This window comes from Apus apus, chromosome 2 (assembly GCF_020740795.1).
Source record: "Apus apus isolate bApuApu2 chromosome 2, bApuApu2.pri.cur, whole genome shotgun sequence".
NCBI lineage: Eukaryota > Metazoa > Chordata > Aves > Apodiformes > Apodidae > Apus > Apus apus.
In genome coordinates, this window is record NC_067283.1 from 106,425,730 (window position 1) to 106,441,360 (window position 15,631).

The 15,631-nt window shown below is 37.6% G+C and overlaps 1 protein-coding gene across 1 annotated transcript; it reads right to left on the minus strand.

Moving 5' to 3' along the window:
* Window positions 1–516: 516 nt before the first annotated feature.
* On the minus strand, window positions 517–15,612 carry NDC80 (NDC80 kinetochore complex component). Its single transcript, XM_051610663.1, has 17 exons — window positions 15,597–15,612; window positions 14,093–14,202; window positions 13,580–13,666; window positions 12,700–12,823; window positions 12,400–12,572; window positions 10,916–11,018; window positions 9,748–9,837; window positions 8,497–8,590; window positions 7,645–7,751; window positions 6,729–6,873; window positions 6,239–6,444; window positions 4,738–4,890; window positions 4,378–4,467; window positions 3,409–3,501; window positions 1,811–1,941; window positions 1,173–1,275; window positions 517–813 (listed from the first exon to the last, which is right to left on the minus strand). Exons 2-17 carry the CDS (start codon window positions 14,191–14,193, stop codon window positions 691–693), a joined length of 1,923 nt encoding a protein of 640 aa, XP_051466623.1. The 5' UTR covers window positions 14,194–14,202; window positions 15,597–15,612; the 3' UTR covers window positions 517–690.
* Between the last annotated feature and the right edge of the window lie 19 nt (window positions 15,613–15,631).

Below are 15,631 nucleotides of genomic sequence, written 5' to 3' on the forward strand. Positions count from 1 at the left end.
TAACAAAAAGGTATCTTACTAATTTAAGAGGGGTGTCCGGGCAGTTTCACAGATAATGAACAAGCAGGAGATGGAAAGATATTTACATTTGACTTGCTACTGAGAAAGACTTGGGGAAAGATGTGCACCATCATGCACGACCGCTACATACATACAAATATATATAATAGAATGCACAAACTATACTCCAGAAAGGAAAGCATAACTTTTTCTCAGCTAGGAATCTTGCAAATTTACAAAAAACATTACTTATTTTTAAGTAGTAGTATTTCAAGTTGTCAGTATGCTCTGCAATTGTGCTGTCACTTCCAGTTACATCTTTAAGTCCACTCTGCCATGTTATTTTAACAGGTTAACGTACTCTTGTCTTAATGTTCCTAGAAGAACACAAATTATTTGACTGTGAAGAAAAAAATGAAATCAGGTTGTTCCACAGTTCTCTTGTCACAGATGTTTGTAATCACGTATACTATATTGCAAGGAGGAAGTGTAAGCAGCCTTTTTTTTAAGAAAATGCAAATATACTGTTCACTTCTTTAATATATTTGTGTCAATAAAACAAAAGTTCATAAACATTTCCTTACACTTAAAGCCTGTTTCACTGCTAAATACAGGAAGTACCCATCCTTTTAGAAGGCACTGTGTCAGAGCTTCAGAAATGCAAACTTTTCATCTTCACCTTTCTGTTAATTACAGACTTTCAGCTTTCTTTTTATAAGCATCTCGAATTCTGGTCAAGATTGACAATAGATCTTCAGACATGAATTCTTCATAGTCTCTCTCAATTTTTACATTCTGTTCATCAAGATATTTCTAGAAAAGAGTTACAAAGAGATTATTAGAACTACCACGGTCTCTATTATACCTCTTCTGCTAAAGCATTTTAGGCACAGGTTAAGTTACTTCAGTGAAATGCTTCTCTGAAAGACACCTACCAGAAGCAGATTAAACTTGACAGGATGTTACTACTGAACTTTAATGATCCATTCTGATTATTTTTATACCAGCGGTTTTATCAACATACCTATTTAACTAGAATCCACAGACTCAGTGGAGCAACCCTAAATGACTAATACTTTATTGGAGAGTGTAAGTATTAATTTCCCTGTGTTTAACTGCAGTTGCAAATGTCTCAAGAAAGACTTAAGTCTGAATATTGAATTTTAGCTTACCTCTATAGATACTACATGAGTAGCAATCATTTCTAAAAGACGATTCAAATTATCACCAGCTTTCCTGCTGTTTTCTGTTGTTGTTTGCATAACAGCTAGATATCTAAAAAGTAAAGACATTAATAAAGTCATGTTCATAATTAGGAAATACCTGACATCTAAAGCCGTAACTTTAAGTCTGATATACCATCAAGTTTAGCCATATTTTTGCCTATTATAATTAAAGTGAACCAAGATACATTTGTATATTAATACTCAACTTACAAGAAAAAGAACTGTATTTTCCTAACCAGTAAGAAACAAAGTACTTAGAATAGCCTTTCTAGACCTTGGGCTGTAAAATGTAGTTGTTACACAAGTTTGGAAACGAAACACTTTCTTTACTAAACTACATATATGAAAAATAAATGGCTATAAGGGTTCTGGCACAAGAAATATTCTAGCAAAATATTAAGTGTTGAGGAGAAACATATTTCAATTGTGAATTTGTGGAATTAATATACTTAGATAGATAACCACCCTCCAAAAGATTTTATGTCACCAAAGAATTTTATGTTAAGATTCAATAAAGTGTCTTTATCTTTGAAACACACAAACCCAAAAAAACTACATGAACAACTTGAAGTAATGGGCCTTACTGTCGTTGAAGATCATGCAATTCATTTGTGTCTTTACTGAGACCTTCCTTGACACCACTGTCAAGTAACTGTTCATACTTCTGTAACAATTCCCGTTCATTTGTACATTTTTGCTCTTCTTCTTCTTCCTCCTGTAAACATAAGGAAAGACAAAACAAAATAAAAATAAAACGCTTAACTCAGGAATAATTACTGTTTTTTTCCCTTTATATTACCTGATTACACCTGAATATTTAAATTCAGAATTCACAAGCAACTTCAAATTCAGAACTAAAAAAAACCCCTAAAATGTACCACCAAACCTAAAGTTTCATGTATTTTCTGTATCATCTTCCACCCAACTTCTCTAACATAATATCAAGATGTGTTGCAGCTATTTTCTCTTCAAAGTTCATCTCAACAAGTGTTATTTACATATTTTAACTAGGTTAGAAATGGAGCATCATGAACAGCTGTTTCTAGGTTAAAATAAAATAACATTTGAGTAAGAAAATTGCTTTCCTTTGTGTCTGAAGGATGAGGACAAAATGTAACTCATCTCTCCAAGCAGAGTAACACTCTTGACACTATACTTGGCACAATTAAATGCACAAAACCAAACTAAATTCTGCTGTCAACTAAACATGCGATTCTGGTAAATTACTGAAACATCATCCTTCAAACACAATTTTAATACTGAAGTCTTATGGATAGCATTTTTAAAATTACATAAGGAATTACATGACTTATTATAACCGTGTCTTATTATTACATATGTGTCTTATTATAAGAATCAAGTTGCAACACGAATATTTTATGAGCTCACCTTAAGAGAAAAGCATATGCAGCAGGATAGATCAAAAGCTAAATGTCAGGTGTTTCTAAAAGCAATAAACTCAATGTACTGAATGCCTTCAGCCACCTAAGCAGGTATTAGCAATGAAATTACCTGCTTCATGGTTATAGCACAGAAGTTTGGATTTGAAAGAGCAGGTACGTTAAACACTAGTTAAGTCCAAAAGCCCCACCAAAGCCAAACTGTTAGGGAAGCTGGGGGTGGGGAAGAGAGGGCTATGTTTTGTTGCTGAAGTAGAAGTGAGAAAAAGCACAGTGACTTCTCCCCCATTGCAGAAGAAAAAGAAAGAAAGCAACAATTTTATATAATTAAAACATTTAATGTGATTTCAAGTCAAATAATGCTTTCTTTAGTTTTTAACATGCTTAAACATGTTTACTAAAAAATGTAAGTGAAATTGTTATATACAACTGAATAGACAAGGCAGATACTGTTATATCTAAAATCTCTTTCAAGCACATGCTTTGAGATAACCTGAGGTCAGGAGATAATTGCTGCTGCTTTTATTACTGGATGTAGTAGCTTATGATTTACAGGATCTGCCAAAGTAGCTTGCCAGATTGCCTTTTGAGAAAGTGGAAACTGATTCACATAAGATAGCACTAAAATATTTCTGAAAAAAATGAGAATCCTGCAAGAGGAATAGAAGGAAGCAAGAGCAGAGGTCCAAACAAACAAAAATGCAAACCAAAAACTTATGTATAAATAAATACAAGGGATTAAGGATAAGTATATATTGACATCAACCTATAAGAAGTTCTACCTTAAGCTTCTGATGAAGAAGATCATCCAGCTTTTCATCTTTTTCTTTCAGCATTTTCACACCGTTTTTCATGTCCTCTACCATTACATTCACCTAGAATGAAAATATTATCAAGAAAATATAACTCAAAAAGAATACCAACATATAAATCCATGCCATCACAAACAATACGTGGCAGTCCAGAAATATTTAAACTGGGTCTGGCTGGGATGGCATTAACTTTCTTCATAGCAGCCTGTATGGTGTTTTGTTTTGGGTAAGTGGCTAAACCAGTGTTGATAACACACCAATGTTTTGGCTGTTACTGAATAGTGCTTGCATAGCATCAAGGCTCTCTCTCCCTCCTGCTGCCTCTCAGTTTAGGGACAGGGTAAGAGGCTAGGAAGAGCATAGCCAGAAGACTTCAGCAACATTGGCCAGAAGGGTATTCCACACCACATGCTGTCAAGCTCAGCAATAAGATCTGAGGGTAGAGGAAGAAGAACAGGAAATAAAATTCTCCTTTCCTCCAATTCATCCTGAACCCAATATTGCTAAAAGTCTTCCTGATGACAACTTGTCAGTGATGGTAAGCCACACGACAGACTGAAATGGACAATTTATAGAAGACAAATCTTTCCAATGTTTATGGTTAAATATACGTAAATTGCATAATCTTCAATGCAGGGAATATGCATTATTTCAGGCAACAGAAGATGACCCTAAGTCTCACAAAAACTTTTAGGTTCCATCATAATTAGAGCAATCTTCTCACAGCTTCTCTTCCCTGCTGCCCCTGCCCCCAAAATAAACCCAAAAAATAAGCCCAAAAAACAAAAAATGAACCACCAAGCCACAACCCAACAAACCCCCCAATAAAATCAACCCAAACCAAAAGTAACCCACCACACATCAGACATGCAAAAGGTAAAGTGAGACCAGCAGATACCATTATGGCATCCTTGCCCTAATCCTCGTTATCCAACACACCTGTTCCAAAGTATCTTCCAAAGTCATTTTCCGTTGAGTAAATTTCAAAATTTCTTCCTCAGTCTGGTTTATGATCTCCATAAGGGGAGCCTGGAATACACATACAAGATCTGTCTAATGCAAGTAGTTAGTTTGAACCAGGACATACCCAAGTACATATTTTCCCTCTCCAGTTTTTATTTAGGCTGACATATCCCCAATCCTGAATTTCCTTCCTACACTATAATGTAGTTATGCCAATGCATCACACAAACTTTCCAATGAAGTTTTGTGGAGAGGTTAAGTGTGACCTTTCAGCATTTCCAATAAAACCCTTTTTTGTGAGTGGTAACAGAAGTTTTTAGTGTTGACTCTACTTACCTTAATCTGAGTTCTGTATTTGACTAGGCAATTTGGTCCTGCCTCAGGATTAAACTGAATCTCAAAGTCATGGCCTTTGGAATTCTCAGCACTTACAGGGATTAATTTCAGCTTTCGAGCCAGTTTATGATACTCTGACAGTTGCATTTCAATCTGTTCAGAGGAGAAAAGGGCAAAAACCATAGAAGAAATACAAGTGAAAAGCTTTGCAAGTAGTATTCAAATAGTATTTTAAACAGATTTCAGAGTTGCTCTGTACAAACATGATTTCAAGTCATGCCATAGCATGCAAGTCTGAGCTGCTTGGATTAAGGGCTGTTTTATGATTCTTTCAGAGTTTGCTCTGCAAAACTTCTCAGTATGTATGGGTGAGACAGAATGGCTTCACCTGTAGTTTTTCCTACTTACCTAGTCTATTTTTTTCTGCCTCAACTTTTTGAGGCTTAGTTGATAGAGAAGCAAAAACATGCTTGGAAGTAATACAAATAACCAATATGCCAATATGTCATGTCAATATGCCTCCTCTCAGTGGTTTTGACAGGAAATGCTACATCACCACACACCCTAAGAACAAACTTTAACTTGAGCATAAGGATTTCTTCACCAGGAAGGCTGTCAAGCATTGCAGCAGGGTGCCCGGAGAAGTGGCTGAGTCACCATCTCTGGAAGTATTTAGAATATGTGTAGACATGGTGCTTAGGGATATGATTTAGTGGTGGACTTGGAGTAGGTAAACAGTTGGACTTGATAATCTTAAAGATCTTTTCCAAATTAAACAATTCTATGATTCTATACCTCTAGACAAAGCTTATTAATCAGAAAACAGAACATTTAATGAGTGCCATTTATACGAAAGCTAATGACATCAGTATTTCTTCTAGTTGTATATGCTTCAAACTTGCACTGTATGAGAAATTTAAGTTAATACCAAGTGCTTGATAAAGCATAACCCTGCCAAATGGAAAACATGTTTGCATTTTTAATGTTTTCCAGTTCTTCATCTAGTAAAGCAGGAGCTTTTAAATCTCAGCACTTAGGGGACCACATCTTTTCATTCTGTTTGCAGGAATTGAATTTGGCCCTCAAAATCTATTAAAACTTCTAAATAAGGGACCAATCTGGCCCTAAATGCATGCAGAGTTATTGATTCAAAGCACTAGTTTTGCATTATTTCATTGCTATGAAATCTTAACATTTGCCTGAAATTGCTTGAGTTATCAAAACAATTTCAAGCTAATATTATTAAAGCGCTTGATGCTAATAGTGTCCCTCATGATGCAGAAAAATACCAGAATACATTTCAGTTATGCTCAAAACAGAAAAGAGTAAAAAAGAAAAAAAATCCATAAAAATTCTAAACAGAAGCCATACTTGTAATGTTAGCCTGCTAAAACATTCATATGCTGCTGCTATTTAGGAAAGAAGTTAGCAATAGTCCAAGTTTAAGCTTGCATGATGAAAACTGATAGCCACCTCTCAATGCAGTAGTGTTTTCACATACCGCCTCTTTATTCCTAGCATATTTTAGCTCTTCATTCCACAGCTGATGTTCTTCTGCTTCCACTTCCTTAGTCAGCTTGTTAATGGTTTGCTGCAACTCATTTCTCTCGTGATGTATTCTCTCAATGTCAGCAACCGAGTACTTTTGGTTATCAAAGATGTGCTGGAGCCGAGCATTCTCCTGCTTCGTTGCTTCTACTTCCATTTCTAAGTTCACAAAACATTTGTGAAATGGATGTCAAGTACCACCCTATATAGCCAAACATAATATCTCTGTATTTTTATGAGTAAATAATATCTGTATTTCATTACTCAATGTACAAACAGCTATCACCCCCCCCAAAATATCTTTATTAGCAATGAATTTTGGAAATTTTAGTGTACAATGATGCTACAAATAAGTATTTCACTCTGCTCTGAAGCTGAGAATTACAATGATTTAAAGCTTATTTCTGGCTTCACTATCCCAGCTGTAACCAAGGTTTTCTTACCTGCTGTCTCAACTTCCTCATTAACACCTTCCAGTTTTTGATCAAGGATGGCTATGTGAGATTCCAAATTAGCCAAATAAGCCTGGTATTTCTGGACATCAGCTTGAAGAGATGATTTCACATTTCGAAGTGTTACTCTACGATCCTAGTAAATGGATGGGAAGAACAATCACTATTATATTAATCTAAAATAATTATCTGACTTTATAGACAAAACAATAGAGTAATTGGTCAACTTCAATAGTATAAATACAAAATTAAAGAACTTCAATCATTTTTTATCTCTATGACTGCTGAATTAAGTTAAGAGTCTTCAAAATAATAATTAAAAATGGCTGAAAAGATGGTTTGTACCTAAATTCGCACACTGCAGCATTTAGTCTTCGATTTGCATTAGGCATTGCTTAACAAAATTCTTACTAGAGGTAATTCACAACTCAAGTATTGTATACAAAGGGTAGCTAAAAATAAAGGCAAGGAAAGCTGAGAATACAAGCAGCACATTTTGCTCAGTAGACAGGAGTCTCCATTTGCCAGCTGCACAGCCACATTATGATTTTTAAACTTATGATGTAATCAAAGCAGAATCCATCTTTTCAAATAAAATATTTTCCCTAAAGTACATTGTTACCACCAAATCCTATGTTCCCATCCCATCCCATTGGAAGTTCTCACACTAACAGATCTCATTACCTGAAAATATCTGCACAATATCAAAAACAGTGACTGAAGACTCCACAGTAAATGTCTTGTATTATACTGCCATAGAATGTCATTATCTGGCCTAATTAAAATCTCAGAGCACTGAAAATAATTTCCATTTGTTGTAACATATCATCAGTATCTTCACTTAGTAATGGCAATAATAGAAAATTCAACTCCATGATATAAACAAGCATAGACACAATTAACTAACCGGCTCACTTTCCTTTTCTTTTTCTAGTCTTGCAATCTCTTCATGAAGTCTTTTGTTGTCAGCTGCTAAAGCTTCTATCTGGAATTCATCTATATTAAATAAATCCTCTGGGGGAAAGGGGAAAAAAAAAAGGGGGGGATGTTTACAAATTAATCACCTGATCTGAATATCTGTGCTTAACTTCAGCCCAGTAAATATCCATTATCTGGACAATTATTTTAAACTAAATAAAACAACAGCTCAAAACAACAACAAACAAAAAAAATCCAACTTTCATTACAAAGCAAATAAGCAAAAACCCCAAAACAAACAAGAAAAGAACTAAATTTTTCAGTTCTCATGTCATAAAAGAGCTCAAAATCATTCCTATGAGGTCAGAGTTCCCAAACTCAACCCACACTATAGGATAGTGTTTGCTAGCTAAGTTTCATCTGTTCCAGCTTCACAAGGTATTCTGATTTGTATACTCCTTTCTTATCCACATACTTCCTTGTCTCTTAAGATGTCTAAAGTCTCTTACTCATCAGATGTGCATCTTCTGGTAATATTTTTCTTTTTTTTAATTGTTAACTTTGTCAGACAGAAATGAGTAATTTGCACAGATGGAATTTGCATCTAAAGAATTATATACTGCTTTTCTGTCACAAAGCCACTGAATAGCATAGTGTTACATAGAGCTGGCAGCAGAGCATGACTTGTCTGTACTAGTGACAAAAATAAAAGAATTAAGGCAAATTAACCGAGACATACTTGGGAATTTCAGGTTCCCTTATGTCAGATCACTTGCACTTGTAAACTGAGCAACGCTGATGCTAGGAGTAAAGAAAACAGTAATGAAACATGAAAACTTACTTAATTTTGACTGCACTTCCACATCCAGTTCTTCAAAAGTATCATTCCCTTTCATGAAGTGCTCATAACATTTCACACAGTAGTCCATGAAAAGCTGAAAACAATTTGCTTTCATGTCAGTGCTGAAAAATATCTAAATAGTCTAAATCTGCTCAACCAATGGAATAAACAAACACCAAAAACATCTTTCACTGGTTTGACTGTGCCTCTGTAAAAATCAACTTTTTCTCCTTTTATACATAGAATGTCAGCAGACTACACGCAGGCAGAGGGAGGCATCTCAAATTCACATCAAGAATAATCTGGAAAGGTTTCTGATTTCTTGAAGCATATGATCCTCTCAGAGTAGTTTATAGAAACTGTAGGTCAGTTTTACATTCAGTAAATACGACCACTATAATTCAGGTGTGCAGATCTCAGAGAACTGATTTATAATTAAGGAAAGGTTACCCCAAAATAATGTACTGGAGACTTTAATTCACAGATCTTTCAGAGGCAATTGCACCAGTATTGTAAATTTTGTTTCAATATAACAGCACACATTTGTTTTAAAATTATTTTTACTTGTCAACTGTCAGGTTTGTAACCTTAGTCCAAAATTCTGATTTATTCTTATTTTTGCAGCTTTCTAATTAAGTGCTCTACTATATCACACAACCCCTTCCAAACATCTGCTGTGAGTTAACATAGTTAAATCTGAGTCATACAAATAACCTAATATCAATCAGAAAGAAAGTAGGCTGCTGGATTTTTAATGCCTGAATGATATTGCCACCCTGATTTGTGGCAAGGAAATTAGACATTATGACGCATTATTAAATGGTAAACTGAGTAGATATTGGCAGGAGCCACCACATTTATAATTAAGTCACTGTCTTTACACTGTACTGCTGTTGACTTTAGAAGACTCAAGCTCTAGTGAGAAATGTACCCAAGATTCTACTGAGACAATAAACAGCATAATGACTCCCTTTCTCCACAAAGGAGAATAGAAACAGCAACTCAGAGAATAAGGCATTTCAATTTAATACCCAGTGTTTAAACAGACTGGCCATGATGCCTGCTCAGGAAACCAGTTGATCAGGCTTTTTACATAGTGCTATTCTACTTCCTAGAGAGCTCTGTGAATATAAAACTGAATGGAATCTATAAATACTTAAAACTGTTGTGTTAGATATTGAAATGTAGTTGTTACAGCAGATGGCAAAAATAATTTGAACAATTCTGACAATCATACACTTTTAATAGTACCTTATTATGTACAATTCCATCATCCGTCTCCCCTCCCCAGTTCTGTCCTTCATCAAAAGATGGTGCGTTTTCCCTCGTGGCAGCATAAAACTGAAAGGCATAAGTGTACATACAAAGAGCAAGTGTGAAGACCCTCATTAGCTTTCATCTTAGCTTCATGTTCATAAAATCGTATGATAGAATGGTTTGAGTTGGAAGACGCCAACCTGGCCTTGAACACTTTCAGGGATGGAGCTTCCACAATTTCCCTGGGCAACCTGTGCCAGTGTCTTACCACTCTAACAGTAAAGAATGTCTTCCTAATTTCTAACCTAAATCTCTCCTCTTCTTGTTTAAAGCCCTTCCCCTTTGTCCTCTCACTGCAAGCCCTTGAAAAAAGTCCCTCCCCAGCTTTCCTGTAGCCCCCTTCAGATACTGGAAGGATATAAAGTGGAGTAACATTGGATTAGGATTTCAGCAAGCAGGATGTAATGGTCCTGCTTCAGAATGTGATCAGTCACGTCAGGGTAATGAGCTTGTGTTTAGTTGACTAAAATCACAGATGAAGAGGCATGAACTGGACATTTGACACTGCCAAGTTGCTTCGTTAAGTCCAATATGCCTTTTCAGCATAAAGATTGGGATTTCCATGTCTGCCTGATTCAGCATTGGTGAACTTCTGTTACAGATTCCAAGTTTTGCTCAGACCTGAGCTGGTAGCAACACAGTTACTAGAATTAAAAAAACCAAACAAAACCCTCCACCCAAACACACCCCCACCAGTCTATGTAACAATCACAGGACATTTGAATAGTTGCTATTGAAAATTCCATCCTTAGACTACAAATTTAGAAGACAGCTAATGCCACAAGATCTGCACTGAAGGCACATGATTAACTTTTCTCATTTATGTATGCATATGTTGTCATTTCCACCCCCCCTTCTCATACAGATTAAACCAGTGCATACAGTAAAGAAAATATCACCATATAATATGAAAAACCCAGTTCAAAAGTCACTCAAAGTAAAGCTAAGAGCTACCTCACAGATGGCAGGTAAAAACGCTACTTTTTTCTCTCCATAAACGTCAAACAAAGAGATTCTTAGAATGCATTTAAGACATCTGTATTGAAACTAACATTACAACCTGGAAAGTGGAAATATTTGGCTTAAAAAAGACAAATGCTACCTTGACACAATCAATTAACCAAACCAAAGCTGTCACGATCTGAGGCCATGTGTGTGGTGCTCCCACTGTGTACATGGAGCTTTTTGACAAAGGAAAGGGATACCTACAATGCAAAAGAATATACATTTTTAATAGGCATGGCAAACAGCAATGAAAACAAACCAGCACATTTTTATATGAAGATCAAGGCACAGAAGGAAGAATGAACCTAACTGTACTTTTACTGTACATCAAGGGAGATAAGCTGAATTCTCATTTTATTATGGGTTTTTCATTTTGTAATCCATAGTAGGAATATCTCAAGTCAGAAAGGACCCATAAGGATCACTGAGTCCAACTCTTTGCTCATTGCGGGGCTATCATAATACAACCAATATGACTTAACAGCATGGTCCAGATGCTCCTTGAGCTCTGGCAGGCTTGATGCCATAACCACCCTCTGACCACCCTCTCAGTGAAGAGCCTTTTCCTAATGTCCAATATGAACTTCCCTAGATGCACTTTCATTCCATTTCCCTGTGTCCTATTGCTGGTCACCAGAGAGCTCAGTACCTCCTGCTCCACCAGTCCCCTTGAGGAAGTCATAGACTAGTGGGGTCATGCATCAACCTTCTCTTCTCCAAGCTGAGTAAAACAAGTGACCTCAGCCGCTCCACATCAGCCTTGCCCTCAAGAGTTTTTAGCATCTTGGTCACCCTAACAGTTCCATGTCCTTCTTATATTGAGGCACCCAAAACTGCACACAGTACTCAAGGTGGGGCTGCACCAGTGTAGTAGTGCACCACCCTCAACTAGTCAGCTATTGAAGAAATCAACTTTTTTTTGCATATCCAAGGGTTAGGAAAAATTAAGGCCTCATGCAAAACAGTGTAAACTATTCTTTCATACATTCCTTAGCTCCTTCCTATTCAGCTTAGTACATTGCCTTGGTCTTGGTAACAGCCAGATCTTTCTTTTTCTGAAGCTACTATAGGAGGGGAGATGGGCACTGCAGTACTAAGGAAAAGAGGGTGACCTGTAAGTGTGAGGTGATTTATGATGAGACAAAGACCTCAAAGGAAAGGTAGCAAATATAAAGGAGAGAGCAAAAGTCCACTGGAAGATGCTTAAATCTCCAAACTGGGTGTGCAAGCCTGAAGGATTGTCCAATACATGAAAAGAAGCTGATACATAGGAGTCCTCTTCTTAAGCGACAAGATTCTGGCTTCTTGGGTCAAAGTAATTAGATTTAACATTACAAAGCAAGCTTCCAAGAGCTTATAGTTCTGCAAGCTCAAATATTAAATGTATTATGGTCTGAAAATCAGAGAAGAAACTTAAAGCTAAACAAAAGTGAAATAAAATCACAACATTGTAATTTCAGAGTCTCATCTGAATAAATAGGCCTATCTGTTCTCTCCAGCTTTCATGAAGAATTCTTGGCTTTTAAATTTCTAGCTGTACCATATTTATTTAGCACAACAGACTAACAATAAACATCTTACCCAAGCTCTTTAAAAACTCTGGGAATTTCCTCTTCAAATTTTGAGTCAGGCAGTTCGTAAGAAGGGCAGAGAAATCCATAGATAAAAGTGAAGATTCTTAGAAAGTCCTTAACTGATGGGGACTGGAGTGATTTCATGGAAACATTATGGGCATAACCATTCTCTGCAAGAAACTGAGAAAAAGAAACACGGCTTATTAGCCACTAAATAAAACCTACAGTTGAAACAATGAAAAATAAGTATTTTTATTAATATCTTCTATGCCTAATCATGTCAGTTTATATGAAGATAATAAGTTACCTCACAAAGCTGCTTGATACATTGTTGGATGAATGTCTTGTCGTGAAGTGGCCTGGGATCTTTGATCTTTTCTGTACCAAACACACCATACTGACTGTTGCGTGAACCTCCAGCCCCACTAGTTCTAAGGACAAAAAACAAGTACCGTTCTTGTGACAATACATACAAAGAAGAACTCTCTCAACGTTAAGTCACTGAAATCGCTGTTCTCCTGTTTATTTTGCATTTGTTATGCCAAGGCATGCCTGAAGGTCTCTTTATTTCAGATAAACAGAAAAACAAAATCAACCTGGAAACCACGATGCATACATACAACAGAGAGATTATTGCATTAGATTAATAATTGATTCAGTTTCTTGAAAGATGGTTTTATGGAGCAGAAAAACACCCCAAAGGTGAGAAAACAAAATGATGTGATTGAAAATAAAGATGAAAATATTTAAGGAATACTTAAAAGGAATAGATCCCTGCAACAGTGGGGTCCTATGAAAGGAGATGCCTGCAAGACATCAGAACACAGAAAGCCATGAACTAAACTGAAAGATTACAGAATTTTGGAAGGTTTGCATCTCAGAGAGATGAAACTAGGGCAGAGTGTGCTTGAGATACTACCCTTCCTTAAATAGGCAAATGTATTAAGGAGCTTTTAAGGTCTGCAGTGTGTATCATTCCCAAGAGAAAGAACAGCTCTCAAAGCAATTCCTACTCCACAGCATTATTGCTTAGTGGTCAAAGAGTGGAGAAAAGCAGACCTGAAGGACAGCTGGCCTCAGATCCATTACTCCCTCTAACAAAAGTCTATCAGAAAGAGAATTTACAAATTGACGAGGGACTGGTTATTGTTTTAATACAAAATACAGAGATGTAAAGCTATCAATACCTCTTCCCAAAAAAGCTGACTCTTCTTTCTGAAGTTCCAGGTGTAGGTTTGCTCATGCTCAGCTTCCCAAACGTACCTCTGTCCTTCCTGAGGGACAGTGAGAAGGATAGAAGTGACTATTTCTACCATTTCATCTTTTGCTCATGCAAGAAAACTATAAACACATGCATATAAGCCCAAGCAACGTCAGCATAGCAGCATCTCAGAAAAGTCAACTGATTTTAATGCATTATTTCTCCATTATCAAAATGGCTTCTGAGAGAGGATTTATAAGTGTACATTTTATAAACAAATGCACCCAGCCACCACCTACAAAGTATGTAAGGAAAAGTGTTACCATTTGAAATGTGTAATGGGTATACAAATAGATTAAAGAAAGTTTTCTACAGAAATGGAGCATAAGTGCAAATATCGTTGGTTGCAAGGAGTTTTCTTTTAGTTTTCAAACACACTACTGTAAATCTCTTCAGAGTTAATCTATCTATCCCTAGAAACATGATTGGTAACACTTACCTTTGAGGTGTTTGAAGATCCATCCTGTTGCTGTCCTGCACTCTCTGTGCCATCATAGACTGCCGACCACTGCCTCCGGCGATACTTGAGCTTCGTCTCATTGTGACTAACTGTAATTCACAACCCCTCAGTATTGGAGGATCTAGGAGTATTTGCTTTGTTACACACCAGAATAACTTTCTAAAGGGTCAGAATAAGCAAGTACAACTGTACTTTGGACCAAGCCGTGTGACAGGTGGTTTTCAGAAATACCAGGTTCTCTTTAAAAAACCAAAACCAAACAAACACAAAACAATAGGAAAAAAAACAAACAGTGAGTGTCAGACTCCAGACCTACATAGCAATAACCACAGCCTTTCAAATTAACTATGTTATCAATGAAAGTGCAGGATCTCGTTCCAAACCTATGACTTTGCCTTTGTTTTTATCTAGTCATCTCTAACCTACAGGTCGCAAAAGCAAAAGGGCTTAAGAAGCTTTTCAGTCCAATCCATTGGGAGGAAGGCCACAATAAGAAAACTTCTCTTCCTGGCAGTACTGCCAGCCACCTGTTCCTTAGGAACTAATTCTGAGCCTACTTATTGATTTTTGCCCGTGTCCCAGCATCATAGCACAACCGGAAAAGCTATTCTGAGGCAATATTATGCATATCTTCAGGTGATACACACAAAATGCAAATCAAATTGGAAGTACTGAACTGTCCCCACAGTGGTATTATGTGGGATCTTCAGGTAAATAGAATTAACTTTGCAAAAATGCCAACTCTTGCCCTCTGCAGGGTGCTCTCAAATGACTGAATTATAACAAGTGGAAAAAAACCTTAACCACCACCATTACCGAAACACATTATCAATAAAAACTGTGTTTCACAATCACACTTCTAGTTCCCTTCCTGTAAAACATGACGGAAGTTTAGCTTAGGTGCACTTCGCAGGGCAGTTTATCCATACCCTCCTTTTCTCTAGGGAAGAAATTGCATTCTTCCACTACTTTACGAGGGATTCGCCGCTGTTAGAATAAATTGTTTTCACAAACACACGAAACGACTAGCTTAAGAGCAAAGCTTGCTAGAGCCAACGCGCCAACAGGAAAAGGGTAGGAGCAGGGCATAAGGGGGCACAACTACACTCGCTTGCATTAACATCGCGTTTAAACCGTACCAGAAGCAAACAGGGAAGCCAGGGGCGTTCACACACCACTAGCAACAGCCCAACGCCCCGCACCGCCACGCAGGCCCGCGTCCTGCTCGCAGCGCTGGCTCCCCGGGGGCCGGCGGGCAGGGGCAGCGCCCGCCGCCCGCCCCACAGACAGCGGCCAGCCGGCTCCGGGGCTGCTGCCGAGCCCCCGCCCCACAGACAGCGGCCAGCCGGCTCCGGGGCTGCTGCCGAGCCCCCGCCCCACAGACAGCGGCCAGCCGGCTCCGGGGCTGCTGCCGAGCGCCCACCCGCCGCTCGGCACGGAAAGGCCGCGCCGCACGGACCCGTCCCGACATCCCAGCCGTTACCGTTAACGGCGCCGGCGCCTTCCTCTCGATTTCAA